Here is a 14,959-nt window from a genome sequence, read left to right as displayed (position 1 = left end):
GAGTTGTATAGCCATGTTCTAGCAGCATTTTCTCCTGATGTTTTGCCAGCATCTGTGGCTGGCATCTTCAGAGAATCCAGCGAAGATGTCAGCCACAGATGGAGGAGAAATATGAGGAGAAAATGCTGCTAAGAACATGGCCATACAGCCCAGAAACCACACAACACCCCAGTGATTCCGGCCATGAAGCCTTAGACAACCTATGCTATGTATTGTTGAAGGCTTTCATGGCTGGAATCGCTGGGCTGCTGTGAGTTTTTTGGGCTGTATGGCCATCATAGAACCTCTGAAGATGCCAGCCACAGATGCAGGCAAAACCCATTTAGTGTTATCAGTTACTTCAGTGGCACAGCACTTGTCAACTAGTCAACACGTGGCAGTTGTAAAAATCCCAGATACTGGACCCAAAGATGGTAAGCTTCTGCAAAGTTAGCAACGGAAATAGAAAACAATTTCATCAGTGCTATCTTTATGTATTTCCCTACTGTGGAAAGCTCTTTTTTTTTTTTTTTGCTAGTATAAATATTTTCCCTCAAATAGTTTTCTCTAAAATAAAACCCCATATAGGCAAAAGCATAACAACTGATTATGCTTCTGCATTCAAAATCTAACAAACATTACCTAGTTACTTGTAAAGGTTTTTAAATGGTCACATGCTGCTACCTATGATCCATAAGGTACATAATCTATCACTGCTAAGAACACAGTCTTTCCATTAAGCAAAAAATGAAGCGGGAAAAATCTCTAAACAAACTTTATTTTTGCTACATTAAACAAAAAGTAACACTTTCATATATACCCATAGTGCTTTCAAAATGCTTTTAAATAAACTTCACTCAAAAACAAATTAAATCATATTCTTTCCAAAACAAGTCCCAAGTTTTTAACCAATGAGATTTTCAATACAACAAATAGTAGTGCAAGATGTTCATCATCTGAACAGTTAGTCCATTGACTCATAATGTCAATATCAAACTGAGAGAAAATCTAAGTGAAATATGAATCCATTATGCCGATGTATTTTTTGCATAGTTGTCACAAAGAGAATCGCTTTCATTTAAACTAGTAGCTGCTTCTTCCTGTCCAAAAAAAGAGATATTTTAAATCAACACAACTAGTTGTATAGATTCATATTAAAGCAAGTATACATTTTCTACCTTATTTACACACTTTATAGTACGACACTAAATGAACTGCTACCACTAGCAAGGAGGATTAATTAAAGAAGAATCCTTCCTACTTCCTTTCTGAATATAAAAGTTATTTTTATAACAAGATTCAACAATTGTAATAAATGGACCATAGCAAGGAAATTCCATTAGCACCACTGCTTTTGAAAACCATCTACGGTAATTATTTATTATCAGAACTTTTTATTTCTTTTAAAGAATTGAGAGACAATAACTGAAATCACAGAATCAAAAGAGTTGGAAGAGACCTCGTGGGCCATCCAGTCCAACCCCCTGCCAAGAAGCAGGAAATCGCATTCAAATGGTTGTTAAAACATTACTGTTCTGTATGTTCTGGTAAATATGGCACCCCTACAATAAACCTGTGAAGTTTTCATGGCAGAATTGGTGCAGAGCGAGTTTCTCTGCTTTTTCCTTCCTGAAAATGCCCTTGCCCCAAATCACCCATTCAATTTCCATTGCTGAACTGGGGAGTGGGGAGCTTGATTCTAGTCTCCCAGTGTCCTAGTTTGACACTCTGACTCTATACACCATATTGTCTCTCTATATGGGGCATATACTGGAGAATTAGAACTTAGTGGAGAAACAGGCCTGGGTCTTACATCACATGAGCTCAGTCTCACACTCCTTCCATGGATTTCTGTCTCGCACTCCCAAACACTGAAATCTCATGTGCCACAGCACACTGCCAAGCCCTTTATTGACCTGGGGAGGGGCAGGAGGGCAACAAAGCTCTTCAGCCTGGAGTAAAGTGGCGCTGTCACTTCCTAGATCTCCAGAAACTTGGTGGAGATCAATGAAACTGACACCATTTTTACTTTCTTCCCTCTTTGATCCTAAAAACAGATCATCTTTAGAATGGCAGGCTAATGGGCTTCATTGTCACCCTGCAGCAAAGAGTTTTCACAGTGAGCAAAATTTCCGGCTGGCAAAACTCACATTCCATTACAGAAGGAGCAAGGATCTAGCATTCTTGTTGCTCTTGTTTACTCATGAGTACACACAGAACAAATGGCAAAGGACTAAAGGAGTGACATCTTTCACTCTTCCTATGAAATGTAGCAGTTTTGATGTGATGGTCTCAAGTTGGAAACCTGTTTCTTTAATGCTTTTAAAAATGCTGGACTCATAAATCAAAATGGATGAACAGAACTTCATCAAGTTGACTTTTTGTAATGAAGCACTCAGAGTATGTGTCTTAAGCTCAGGGGTTCAATCAGAAGACCCTGGAGGTGTCTACGGACAATGCCAGCTCTTCGGCTTAGAAATGGAGATGAGCACCAACCCCCAGAGTTGGACATGACTGGACTTAATGTCAGGGGAAAACCTTTACCTTTATCTTGACCTTTAATTAGAAGAATATGTGGACGTAGTTTTGTGGATAGATGGGACTTTATTTTAACTACAGGAGAAACTACATTGTGAAAGATTGATGCTGATAAGAGTGATAAGACTCCAGATAGTGGAGTCTCCAGATAGTGGAGAAATACTAGCTGGGATTGTTCATTCTAACTTCAGGACTGAATGAAAGATGGAAATTTCTTGGGACTTTGTACAACATTTGTTGGAGAAGTCATGTTCTCTGAGAAATTAGGGATTCCCATGTTTGATCAAGAAACTATGAGATGATGTGATAAAGGACCTGAAGCTTTTGACTATATTTAATTTATATGAAAACAGGTAAAAGACAATTAGTATTTCTATAACACTTTCACTTTTCATGATGTTTTAGAATACAAAGCACACAAACCCCTGAGAAAATCAACACAGTAGAAAAAAGAAAAATGTGAAAGGTACTGCAGGAAGGTAAAAAAGAAAGCTTGCAAGTGCTTCAGCTATACACATATATAGTTTTATGTGCCATCAAGGTGATGCCAACTTACAGTTATCTTACTCTAGAATTTTCTTAGCAAGTTTTTTTTTTCAGAGGGGCCATTGCCTTCCCCTAAGGCTGAAAAAAATACTATATATATCAGTAGGTTTTGATGGCTGGGCAGAGATTTGAACTCTAGTTTCCTGGACTTCTATGCAACACTGAAACTATTACATTTATTATTTATTTACAATATTTACATACCGCTTTCCTCACTTCTGGGGGGGGGGGGGAACGACTCAAAGCAGTTTACGAAAATAATGGCAAAATTCAATGCCTTACATGCATAAATCTAACAGCATATAACTAAGCATGAATTCAATAGGACAATTCACCATAAGGTAAGAGGACATTTAAACATGAAATCATAAAAATTAAAAACACAAAATAAAAACATTAAAATCACATGATCCAAACTCGTAGAAAGGGCCATTCCAATTTTTTTTAATCTATCAGGATTTTAGCAACTTGTAGCCTACTGGCAATCTGATTTTAGAACAATCCAAATAATTTAGTTTCATGCTACCACTACGAAACTGCACAATGCACTTTTAAATATCATTTCCTACTGAAAATTCATGCTTATATTCTACCCAGAACACACTACCAAGCCAAGTCCTCTGATACTTTATATGCTCAGAGCCACAAGACAGAAACTCAAAACTCTTGGATTTACAATAGTTATTTCTCAAACTACAATAGCAAGGCAAGATTTTAAACTAGGAGCAATCTACTGCAAGACATATGAGAACCACACATTGATCAGACACCCATGTTCACCTTCAGTTCCCAGATGAGACTACTCAAGTGCACTGTCAATGAGCTACAATCAATTCTGCAGAACACAGCCCTCTCACAAGCTCTTGGGGGCAGATCTTTATTGACCTTCAAATTGTAAACAACCAGTCACTTTCATGAATACTGTCTCATCATCTACTACTGTGAGAGAAATATTACAGGGGCCAGTCTCTATCTAAAAAAGTCTTTCCCAACCTGTGGTCCATGAACCACCAGTGGTCTGCAAGAACAAAAATATGGTCCGTGGCCTCATCATTACTACACTGTTGCTTCGAAACCATGAGGCAACGAGAGTGACTGGTCTCGTGAAACCCTCAATGGGGATGTCAGGAGGGGAGAAGCTGACTACCCACGAAAGATTACTTCTACCACATCAGCTCTAGATTTTTCAAATATGGTTTTCTGTGGGCGAGCAGATGACAATTACTGGATGGCATGTTCTGTATCAGAAACTAGAGCTGATGTGGTCCATCCAATGCAATTTTTTGAATCAGCACCCCAAATAACCAAACCAAATCTAAAGCTGACCAAAAACTGATTCATAATCCTTTTGGTAATAATGTTGGAGAGTGGTCCCTGGTAAAAAAAAATCACTGATCTAAAAGGACCAACTGAAACAAACCCAACTGATCTAAAAGGACCAATTGGAAGTCACTGATCTAAAAGGACCAATTGAAACAAATCCAACAACAGAAATGGCCAAACCAAAAGACCAGTTGCAGAACATTTTCACCTTCCTGAAGATACAGTAAGGGATTTACAGGTTGTGGGAATTACAAAAGAAGACTAGAAAGAGAAACTACCAAATTGAATTATATTCATACATTGCAATCATTTAGCAAAGGTATGAACTGACAATGGCTTCATGGCACACTACACCTAAGAATACAGGAGTCCTTGCTACTGCACATATAACACAAAGAAATTTCTGTTTTGAACTCAGAGAAACTCACTTTTGGTTAGCAGATTTACTGCTTTCACATATCAGCACAAAATGAGCACTGTAAAGATCTGAAATATATGTATCATCTTGCTCACTCCTTTAAAATTTAGGACAAGAAACATGGCAGCTATTTTCTGTATCCTATCATATTTTGTACTGCCCTATCCAAAATTGCATATATGATTATTTTAAGTCCTTAATACCACTAGGTACTGCATCTGAAAACCCACAGAACTTGCTAAAACAAAAATCAGTCTTAAAGATGCTGTCACATTTTGTTCTCTTCCCACTCCATTCCTCCCTTTTTTAAATAACAAAGGAATATTTTCTGAATTTTCAAGAAGGACTGTACCTCAGTTGGACTTGGATCCAGTTCAGGAATCCAGTTCCATACATCTACTGGATTGACTATCTCTTCTTTCCCAGTTGAAAGAATCAAGACCTTTAAATAAAAATACACCTTTCAGCCATGGACATAAAACAATTCCACCACTTTATATACTAGTCAAATACTACTAACAGAACCAAGGAGTTGTGGCTAATTCAATACATTCAAGTCTTCTTACCTTTGTTCCTTCAAGAGATACGTCTAGAATCTTAGCCTTGTACCACTGAGTGTTCGACCAAACCATGCATTTGGAACCAATATCAAATCCCTTTAAATTGGAAGTATTTTCTTCTTTTTCTGTAAAACAAAGTTTTCAGCGCTTTTATTTTTGTAAGTATATAAGCCACTTAAATAACAGGACTGCCACCTCCAGTTAAGAGTGGCAATCCCTAAACAGTTCTGACACATTTCAGAGCTCCCATTTTGTTGTTTCTTTAAAACTGAAAAATGAATAGAGGTTGATCATCCCTTCTCTGGATTTCTGAAATCTTGAATACCCCAAAATCCAAAAATGTCTACAAAGTGGCTGAAAAAAAATGACACCATTGCTTTCTGATAATTTAGTGTACACACATTTTGTTTCATGAAAAAAAGTATTTTGTCTTTAAACTGGGTCCCATATATAAGGTATCTCACAATGTAAAATTATGGATTTTGAAATTACTTGTGGATAAGTCAAAGGTAATTCAGCAGAGGGAGAAGTAGCAGCACCATCTCAAGATGCTAACTATCTCTTGTTGCTACCATTACAACTTTCCAGCTTATGCTTTCAAAAAGGACAGATGTGGTGCCATGCTGGAGAAAGTACAGGGGAAGTCAGTACTTCTTTTAGGCTCTCCCAGGATGGAGTAAGCTTTTGCATTTTGCCACTATAGTAAGAGTTCTTGATAAACATTAAGGAATAGTACTGATACTAATCCACAGATAAGCTGACCAAGCTTTTTGGTTCAATTATTTTGACTAAAATTTCTGGAATCCTATTGTTGGCCACAACTACTGAAACACAATTTAATCCAATGGAGTCTACTTATGTATACTGTGCTTACAATTGACTGAATGGGTCTACTCTAGGTAAGACTAATCAACAGGATTCGAGACATTGCATGAGGATGATAAATGGTTAATTTTATGAAGTAGTTCTATAATAATAGAATACAAAGCAAATCTAAAGAGTCACAAACCGGATTGACCAAAGAAAATAACATTTAACATAAAATTGTACTGCCATTGCACACATTAACATTAAATTACACATGTTAGGGTCCCTATACAGTAACATAGGCTATTTCAATACTGTCTCCAATTCTGGACACGACATTTCGAGAAAGATACTGACAAACTGGCAACTAAAATGGTCTGGAGACCATGCCCTATGAGAAACAGCTTAAAGAGCTGGGTATGTTTAGGCTGCAGAAGAGAAGGTTGAAAGGAGACATGATAGCCATGTATAAATATTTGAAAGGCTGTCATAAGGAAGAGAAAGAAGGCTTGTTTTCTGCTGCCCTGGAAACTAGGACCATGAATGATGGGTTCAAATTACAGGAAATGAGATTTCACCTGAACGTTAGAAAGAACTTCACTGACCACAACAGCTGTTCAATGGTGGAACTCACCGCCTCAGCCTGTGGTGGAGGCTCCTTCTTTGGAGGCTTTTAAACAGATGCGGGATGGTCATCTGTCAAGAGTGCTTTGATTGTGCTTTTTCCTGCATGGCAGGGGATTGGACTGGATGGGCCATGTGGTCTCTTGCAACTCTACAATTCTGTATCAGTATTTCTCAGTTGTATTTTCAGAAGATGAATACTTCTCTGTCAATTTACAAGCAGCATCTATAGAACTATGGCAATTTGTATAGTTATTTCTTTGCATTTGTGTTACATACACCATTGCCAAAACAGCACAAATACTGTGGATGATACTATGCATGAGACAGGACTCTTTTTTGTTTTGTTTTGTTCCTTGGAGGTTGTAGAATAGCAAAAGTGAGTAGGTGAATAGTGTTTTTTTGGGAAGGGGGGGGGGTTGAATATATATAGCTGCTAACATCCTCTCTGCAAAAAGGAAATTAGAACCTTGCAATATCATCCAACCGTTTAGTACCTATAAACAAAAATAATATATGACGAATATAATGGACTTTAAGGGACTGGGCCTTGGAAGTATGGTATAGTTTGGAATACCAGTTCGACAGAAATAGGCAACACAGGAAAAAAATATGGGATGAATCCCAGAAAGCAAATAGATGCCATACAGCAGGAACTCTAAAAGATGTGACATCACTGAGAAAATGGAGAAAATGAAGTCTGCCAGCAATAAAGCTCTGAAAGATGAAAATGAACTTTGACACACTGGCACTTAAGGATAATTATTATTTCCTTGTAGGAAACTGCTAAAATTTTACAGCATGAAGTTCCAGTCTGCCTTCAAGTTAAGTACAGATGTTGGTTTTGGAGTGAATTAGTTGACCCAGTGGTTTTCCTCGCCCAACCAATCCCTTATATCCCTTGAAACATTCTTAGTCACATCCTGACACTTTTCTTCTTTTTACACTGCTTTTTATTAACTTGTTTCATACCCGACAACAACCACTTAACACGCTTTCTTTTGCTTTCACTTCATCTATAATACTCCCCCCCCCCCCAAATTACTAATGCTTACTATTTCCTTTCTTATCATTCTCACACATTTGAATGTTTGTCCCCTTAATAGACATCTGTGGCCCTTCTTCTATAGAAAAAACTTCCACATCCCAAGCCTCATATTTTTTGATCATTTTGCTCATGTTTACCTTGTTCTTCCAGCTCCCTGGACAAGCAGATTTCTTGACATCACTGCCCCAAACCACATCATTTTCCTGAGGCAGAGGCGGTACTATCAACTTCAGGTGAGCCTCAGTGCTAGAACCTTCCCAGAATCTTCTTCCAAGGCTTAAATCTCCTTCTGTCACCCAATAATCGCCCTGCTCTGTTTCATTTTCCTTTCCTCCAGATTCCCATCCATTTGCAAAGTTGTGCTGTTTGTCAGGCCAACTATGTACAGGGGAAATCAAGGAAGGTGGTTCTGGGAAGTCATTGAGACCCACCCAAACCCAGTTTCAGAATCTACTAAACAACACTTTTGCCATGAACTTTTTAGAGGGAAAATTAAAGTTCAAACACATGTACATTTCCGTTTGATAAATACTATTAAATGGGGACGATCACTAGAAAACAATGTTCATCCTTCCTAGCCACTACTTCAACAGTTATTTTGCCTAATTAAAATTGTCAAAGCGAATAATTTTTTGAGCAGAGAAAGCTGAAAACCTTGCCACAACTCCTGATTCCAGAATACTGTCACAGCAGTTAAAGTGTCAAACTGTATTATTTCTACAATGCAGATGCACCTTTTGAGGTAAACAGCAATTAGTTGGGCATCTTTTTGGAGTGTTTTATCTATCCATTCAGGAGTGCTTTAGATGACCTTTGTGGTCCCTTCAAACTCTAAAATTCTGTGATTATGTGACTTACTTGTATTGCAGCTTGAAGTTTCAACTTGTTCATCCAGTAATGTATTACTCAAAGGATGCTGTTCTAACTCTTCTTTCACAGGTGGCACTTCAAGTAAACCCAGTGTTGATCTCTGTTGTGGTTTGTCATCCAAGATGGGGTTGTCAGCTGCTTGCAACCCCACAATGCTGTCAAATGAAGGCCCCCCTAACACCTCTATCTTTGGCATCTGAATATTATCATCTGGTGAAAGAGTTATGAAGTCTGATAAATCTTCTGAGTTATCTGAAGGCAACTCTTCAGAGGCTGTACAGTCATGCCTGGTTTGACAGGAGGGTGGAGTTAATGAAACCCTTTCCACTAATATTCTGTTCCCATCATCAGCTAAACTAGGACTTTCAGGTTTTAACAGTTCTGAATAACTTAGCAAATCTTCTAAATCACAAGTAGTCGAGGGAGTCACTAATGAACAAAATGGTTCCTTTTCAAATACTACAGTATTTGAATTCTCTTCTGTATCCTTGACCTGATCTTTAGGACTGTGAATATTTGTTGAAGTTGAGCCACTGTCCTCACAGTTATATTTCCAAAATGATTTCATTTGCTCATTGATGCTTATGTTTTCACATTCCAGCTTAACAATAAAGACAGGAATTTCAAGAAGGCAATGGGGTCTTTTGTCTACAACTATAACTTCGAATGATAAGTCAGCTACTTTATCACAGAAGAACTTATTTACTCCTTCAGTCCACGAACCGTTTTCTGCATTAAATCCGAAGAGACAACACAGAAATGCTTGAGGTGGCATTGCCAACAGTTCAGCAGAAATGTGCCTGATCATTTCTGTATTAACACATTCCTCAGTTCCATAATCGATATGAACGACTGTCAGCGTGTTCTCTTCAAAATTGCTAACAACTGCACGATAAAATGTACCATCTTTACTATACTTTACTAGACAGGGGCAACCTCTTTGAATATAATCTACACACATTCCTTCAAGTTCTCCAGCTATCTGAAGTTCTCTTTCCATTGAATCATTATTTCCTATCTCAGTAAACCGACACCAAAAATAATCTGGGCCCTTTGCAATTATCGAAAATGCTCTCAGGGTTTGACCTATTTCAGGTATTGTCCAGTGGAAGAACCTGGATTCTGATACATATGAAGGTTTGCTATACTCATCTGAAACATCGTCATCTAGGTTTATCAAATTAATCTCATTCTCTTTTTTGTCTAATGTTTCCCCCAACAGAGGCTTTTTGTCTGTAAGGTGATCATGAATCAAATCCGCTGTTATATTTCCTTTTTCATCACTAAGAATAATTTCCCATTTGCCCTCACTTTTCTCCACAAATTCACCGTTCATTTGAATTTCAAGTACTCTTTCAGAAAAATAAAGTATTGCTTCCTGTGTCCATTCAACATGGTGAGGGGTCTTAACTCCACCCAGTGAGCAATGAATGCTCATCACTGGGAATGATGAAAATTCTTCAAGGAGTCTCCCGGTTTTGCCGATACCAATTACTGCAGTGTTCCCATAATCAATGAACTGAACAGTCACCAAGTCACTAGAAGGCTTTTCACTGACCACAGCTCGATACCACATGCCATCTTCTGAAAACATTGCACACATTAAGTCCCCAATATGAAGCTGCTCCTCAGTTAAGCTCTCAGTTCTTCCAGAATTGTTCAATTTCTCTAAAATGCTGTTAAGCATAGGCTCATCTTCTACTAGCTGAACATAAAAATCAGAAGGATGATTTATATGAGAAATATACACTGATGTTTTAAAACCAGGTTTTATATTTTTTTGAGGTAGATCACATATATTTTTAAATGAAGAGCACATCTTAGTTTTAATTTGACTTGTTTGGTCATCACTAGGTTTCTTCTCTCTTTTCAGAGGTACAGAGTTACTGCACTTTGAACCTGGTGCATTATCATTTTTGTCAGTTCTTTCCAGTAGCTCAGGAAATCTTGTCATCTTCTTTTCTGTTTTCTGCTGCACTTGTCTTCCTTCTTTATTCCAAAAACCATGTTTCGTATTATCCAATATTTCCTTACTTTCAGTGCTCCACCTCTTGATCTCTGAAACAGGTTTAACAGTACTTATCAAAGATGGTCTTTTTTCAGTTTGTGATTCTCTATTGGGTGAATTTTTAGCTAAAACTGCTTCATTTCTAGCATATTGGAAAATCCCTTGGCTGCCCCGCAAACCCATCACTTCTTTCAACTTTGCATTTATTTTTATTTTACCATCATATAGTTCAACTATTAGTTTCCCATCAGGTTCTTTTGCTACAATCAAAGCCTTTAAGAGCTTATTTTGAATACTTTTTTCAAACCACACAGCAGCATCTTTTGATACCTTAGCAGGAACGTCAGACAGACAGCATTTTATGGCTTGCATTGGCAAGACAAGTATCTCAAAAGCATCATTTGGTACTACAACCAGGTCTTCATTCTTCAATAACTGTGTATTCCCATAATCAACAAAGAAAACCTCTTTGTTCGCTTTTGCAGAAATTACTGCTGCCCTATGCCAGCAGCCATCTGTAAACTTTGCAAGATACACACTTCCAGGGGCCTGTGATGTTTGCAAACGGTGGCAGCTTTTACTGAGCTTACTAATATTTTTAGTTAGCTGTTCCAGAACATCGGCATCTCTAGCAAGCTGACAGTAAAAGAAACAAGGATCTTTGACATGAGTAATATAAACTTTTTCTTCACTTCCTATTTTGATATCATGGGTTGAATGATAGTATGAGAGGAGATGAACCGATGATATCAGAAATGTATGAGGATGCACCGATCTGGCTAAACCTTTTCTTGTTAAAAAATGGCAGGCACTTTCAAATGGTGTAATTAAATCCACAATATTAAAGAGATCTGTACTGTTTAATGATGCCAAAGCAAATATAGTGCATTTTAGTTGTGTTTTGTTTGCTGAATCCAAAAATTCCTGAAAAGCTTCAGTAGCTTCTTCGCTCCAAACAAAAGGATCCTGACCCTTTGGTTGAATTAAGTTGTAAAGGCTACATCTAAAAGCCTGGGCTTTCATTTTCATAAACTCTTCCTTTGTTGCACGGACATTCTTTAGTGAAACATGTTCTTTATTTCCATAGTCAACGTAGACAACTTCCACCTCTTCTGCAGAGTTTACCTCACTAATGATAAGGGCCCTATACCATTTGTTATCTTCAGAATATTTTGCCAGACAGACAGGAATCGGCCAGTCAAGAGGCTGTACTGAATGAGCACAATAATCCTGAATTTGAGCCATAAGAGCCCTTAGGTCGTGGGAGTTTTGAGCTAATTGACACCAGAAGATACTGGGGCATTCTGTATAGGATACTATCACATCTACTGTACTCCCAACTTCTAGCTGCTCTTCACAATAAAGTCCTGGTGTTATTTCAGAGTAGTTTTGTAGATTGCAGGCGGAAGGATTTGGAAAAACATTGCAATCTTTTTCTGCAACTCCTCTGTGGTATAAATAGCAAGCGCCCTTGTTAGACTGATCAATCACCTTGTGATGTTTCTCTACTTGCACCTTCTCATCATGCTTAGAATATATTCCCTGGGACATAATTTTGCCTAGGTTATTTTCCCCTTTCAGGGCATAATCAAAAAGTTCTACTTCATAGATGGTTCCTTGCATGCCTAGGACTTTGATGACCAATTCCTTGCTCAGAACAGCTTTTCTAAAATAATCAATGGCATTTACGCTCCACACTTGACCCGGGGAAGGATTTGCTAATGTACATCTGAGAGCCACCGCAGGAAGTTCTCTGAACTGGGAAAGCAGTTCTTTCACTTTGTACAAATCCACAATTTCAGAGTTCCCCTTGTCCACTAAATATACTTCAACGCCTTTCCCCTCCACTCTGGTGACAAGAGCACGGTGATACGAGTTCTCCTTTAACATAACACAACACAGTGAACCTGGCTTGGGTTCAAGCAGAACCCCTTCCAGTTTCTTGGTCGTTGAGTAGAAATCATGCAAATTTTGCTTCAGACGACAGAGGGGCTGGCGATGCTCTTGGAGGTGCACGCAAAAATCGGTAGGGTCATGGAGAAAGGTCACTTGAACACTGTGGTATTCCCCTGCCTTCAGATGCACCACAGGCAGTGGGGCGGCAGTAAGTGTGGACAGCACGTCCAGTAAAGAGCCAAGTTTTTCTGTCTTGCTCTGGGAACTGGCACTCATCAGTTCGGTCATTAATTCAGAGGTGTACTCTTGAGTGCTGTGCAGAAAACTCTGTGCCAAACAATGGGCCTGCACTCCATAGAGGCAATTCAGATTGTGGCCATCTTCCCCGTGCAGAGTGACGTAGTAAAGGTGTTCAAAAGGGCAATAGGCTTCGATTCGTGCTTGGACCACCTTCCCTAGCAGCAGCGTCTTCAGTTGGCTGATTTGCGAACGGGACCAGCCGACCCCTCCATCCGTAATGCCTTGCAAGGAACACGGGTAGGTCATGACAGGCATGCGGAAATATTCCGCCGGCAAGTGGCGCAGGTACCTTTGGGTGACAAACTCCTTCCTGCCATAGTCCACGCAGATGACTTGGGCGGCGGCTCCCGGCTGTGCCTCGGGATCGCCTCCCTGGTAGGTCTCCAGGAGCAGGGCGCGGTACCAGCAGCCGTCGACGCCTCGGGCCGCGCAGGGGGAGCCCGGCTTGGGCAAGGGCTCCTCTTGGCGGCTCTCCCGGAAAGCTTGGCACATGCCTTCCGAGAGGACTTGGATCTCCTTGGAAAAGCTACGCAACTGGCAGTACACGCGGTGGGGGTCGGAGACTTGGGTGACCACGACGGGCTCCGTCACGTTGAGCTCCAGTCGGGGGTAGAAGAAGCTGGTGGCTTCGGGGTTCTGCTGGGAAGCAGGAGGCAGAGGTGACGGCGGAGGAGGTGGTGCCAAGGAGGGCAAGGCAGGCGCCGGAGGGGTCAGGGAGGCCTGCAGCAGGGCGCGGAAAGCGGCAGGGGGGAGCACGCCTGCCATGCCGTAGGGCTGCATCTGGGCCAGCAGCCAGGGCAGTTCCAGCACCACCAGGCCCTCGGTGAGCAGCACCTCTCGCACCAGGCCCGCGGCCTCTTGGCCCTGCAGGCGAGACAGGAAGTAGTGCGCGGCCGGCGGCCACCCCACGCAGCTCCTCGGGAAGCCCGCGGGCACCAGGTCGGCCACCACGCAGCCCAGCACCTCCGAGGGCAGGCCGAAGAGCTCCTCGGGCCCGCGGGCCAAGCACTGCGGCTCGGCGCTCACTGTGCGGCCCTCGTCGAGCAGGAAGACGCGGTACTCCTCGGCGGAGCGGCCCACCACGCGGGCCCGCAGCCAGCGCCCGCCTCGCTCCACCAGGCACAGCTCGGCCGAGGCCAGCGGCGCAGAGGAGGCGGCAGAGAGCCGGGGCCCGGCCTTGGCCTGCACCTCCTGGGCCAGGCGTTCGTACTCCTCCCGCCGCCGCGGCTCCCCGCAGGTCCCCCACAGCCTCACCAGCGGGCCCACCGGGTGCACCTCCACGAAGGAGACGCGCAGCGACAGCCAGGCGCCGGCCGCGGGCAACGCCGAGCACATGGCCGACGACGACGACGACACCCGGGCCCGCCCACCCACGCCCTTCCCGCTTCACACAGAGCCCGGCACGTGACCCCGCCTCGCCCTCGCGCCCCGCCCCAGCCGGAGGAGGCAACAGGCACGCTTTAAAAGTTTCCTCAACGAGCGCGCGCGCTCTTCTTGGAAGAGGAGCGTTAGGGCTGGCGGTGGGAGGAAACGTTCGGACTTCAAAGGGAAGCGCGCGCTCCTCTCAACCTCGCGCGAGGGGGCGGGCTGTGGAGTCACTCGTTGGGCTAGGAAGAGCGCGCGCTGGGCCTCACTCGCTCACTGACGTGATTCCCGCCTCACGCAGGACCGGCCACCGTGTCCCCTCCTTCACGCCCCGCCTCAGTGGCCGGGTGACAGCTCCACCTGGAGTCGCGTTAGGGCTTTCGTTGGGAGGCAACGGTCGGGCTTCGAAGGGCCGGCGCGAGCGCTTCCCAGCCAAGCGCATGCGCCTCCCGACGAGCGACCCCCCCCCCCCCCCGCCAGGTGCAGGAGGTAAGGCCTCACCAGGACCCCTCTCTCATCTCTATCGCAAACAGCCAAATAGTGCGGTATTTATATTTGTCGTGTCAGGGAACCAGTCAATTATATTACATTTCTAACAGAACAAAGCAAACAAACAGACAAAATACAGCATTTGTGAGTTTGGTAGTTGATTAAATGTCCTTTGACCAGTATCTGGC

General features: G+C 42.0%; 1 protein-coding gene across 2 annotated transcripts; it reads right to left on the bottom strand.

Moving 5' to 3' along the window:
* Positions 1-769: 769 nt before the first annotated feature.
* Positions 770-14,252, bottom strand: TDRD6 (tudor domain containing 6). Of its 2 annotated transcripts, XM_060785327.2 has the most exons (4): positions 8,702-14,252; positions 5,371-5,489; positions 5,157-5,246; positions 770-1,079 (listed from the first exon to the last, which is right to left on the bottom strand). In XM_060785327.2, exons 1-4 carry the CDS (start codon positions 14,250-14,252, stop codon positions 1,008-1,010), a joined length of 5,832 nt encoding a protein of 1,943 aa, XP_060641310.2. In that variant the 3' UTR covers positions 770-1,007. The 2 variants fall into 2 exon arrangements, with proteins under 2 accessions (XP_060641310.2, XP_060641302.2); XM_060785319.2 differs by lacking the exon at positions 770-1,079 and having other exon boundaries at positions 4,511-5,246.
* Positions 14,253-14,959: the final 707 nt, after the last annotated feature.

The sequence above is a fragment of the Anolis sagrei genome, chromosome 1, assembly GCF_037176765.1.
Source record: "Anolis sagrei isolate rAnoSag1 chromosome 1, rAnoSag1.mat, whole genome shotgun sequence".
Taxonomy (NCBI): Eukaryota; Metazoa; Chordata; class Lepidosauria; order Squamata; family Dactyloidae; genus Anolis; species Anolis sagrei.
Note: the sequence above shows the minus strand (reverse complement) of the source record. Positions and strands in the feature narration are given on the sequence as shown.

Coding starts and splice junctions, on each gene's coding strand:
- TDRD6 (XM_060785319.2), bottom strand. CDS start 14,252: ATGTGCTCGGCGTTGCCCGCGGCCGGCGCCTGGCTGTCGCTGCGCGTC. Junction 5,490..8,701: donor AACTTCAAGCTGCAATACAA/GTAAGTCACATA, acceptor TTTGTTTTACAG/AAAAAGAAGAAAATACTTCC. Junction 5,247..5,370: donor TATCTCTTGAAGGAACAAAG/GTAAGAAGACTT, acceptor TTTTATTTAAAG/GTCTTGATTCTTTCAACTGG.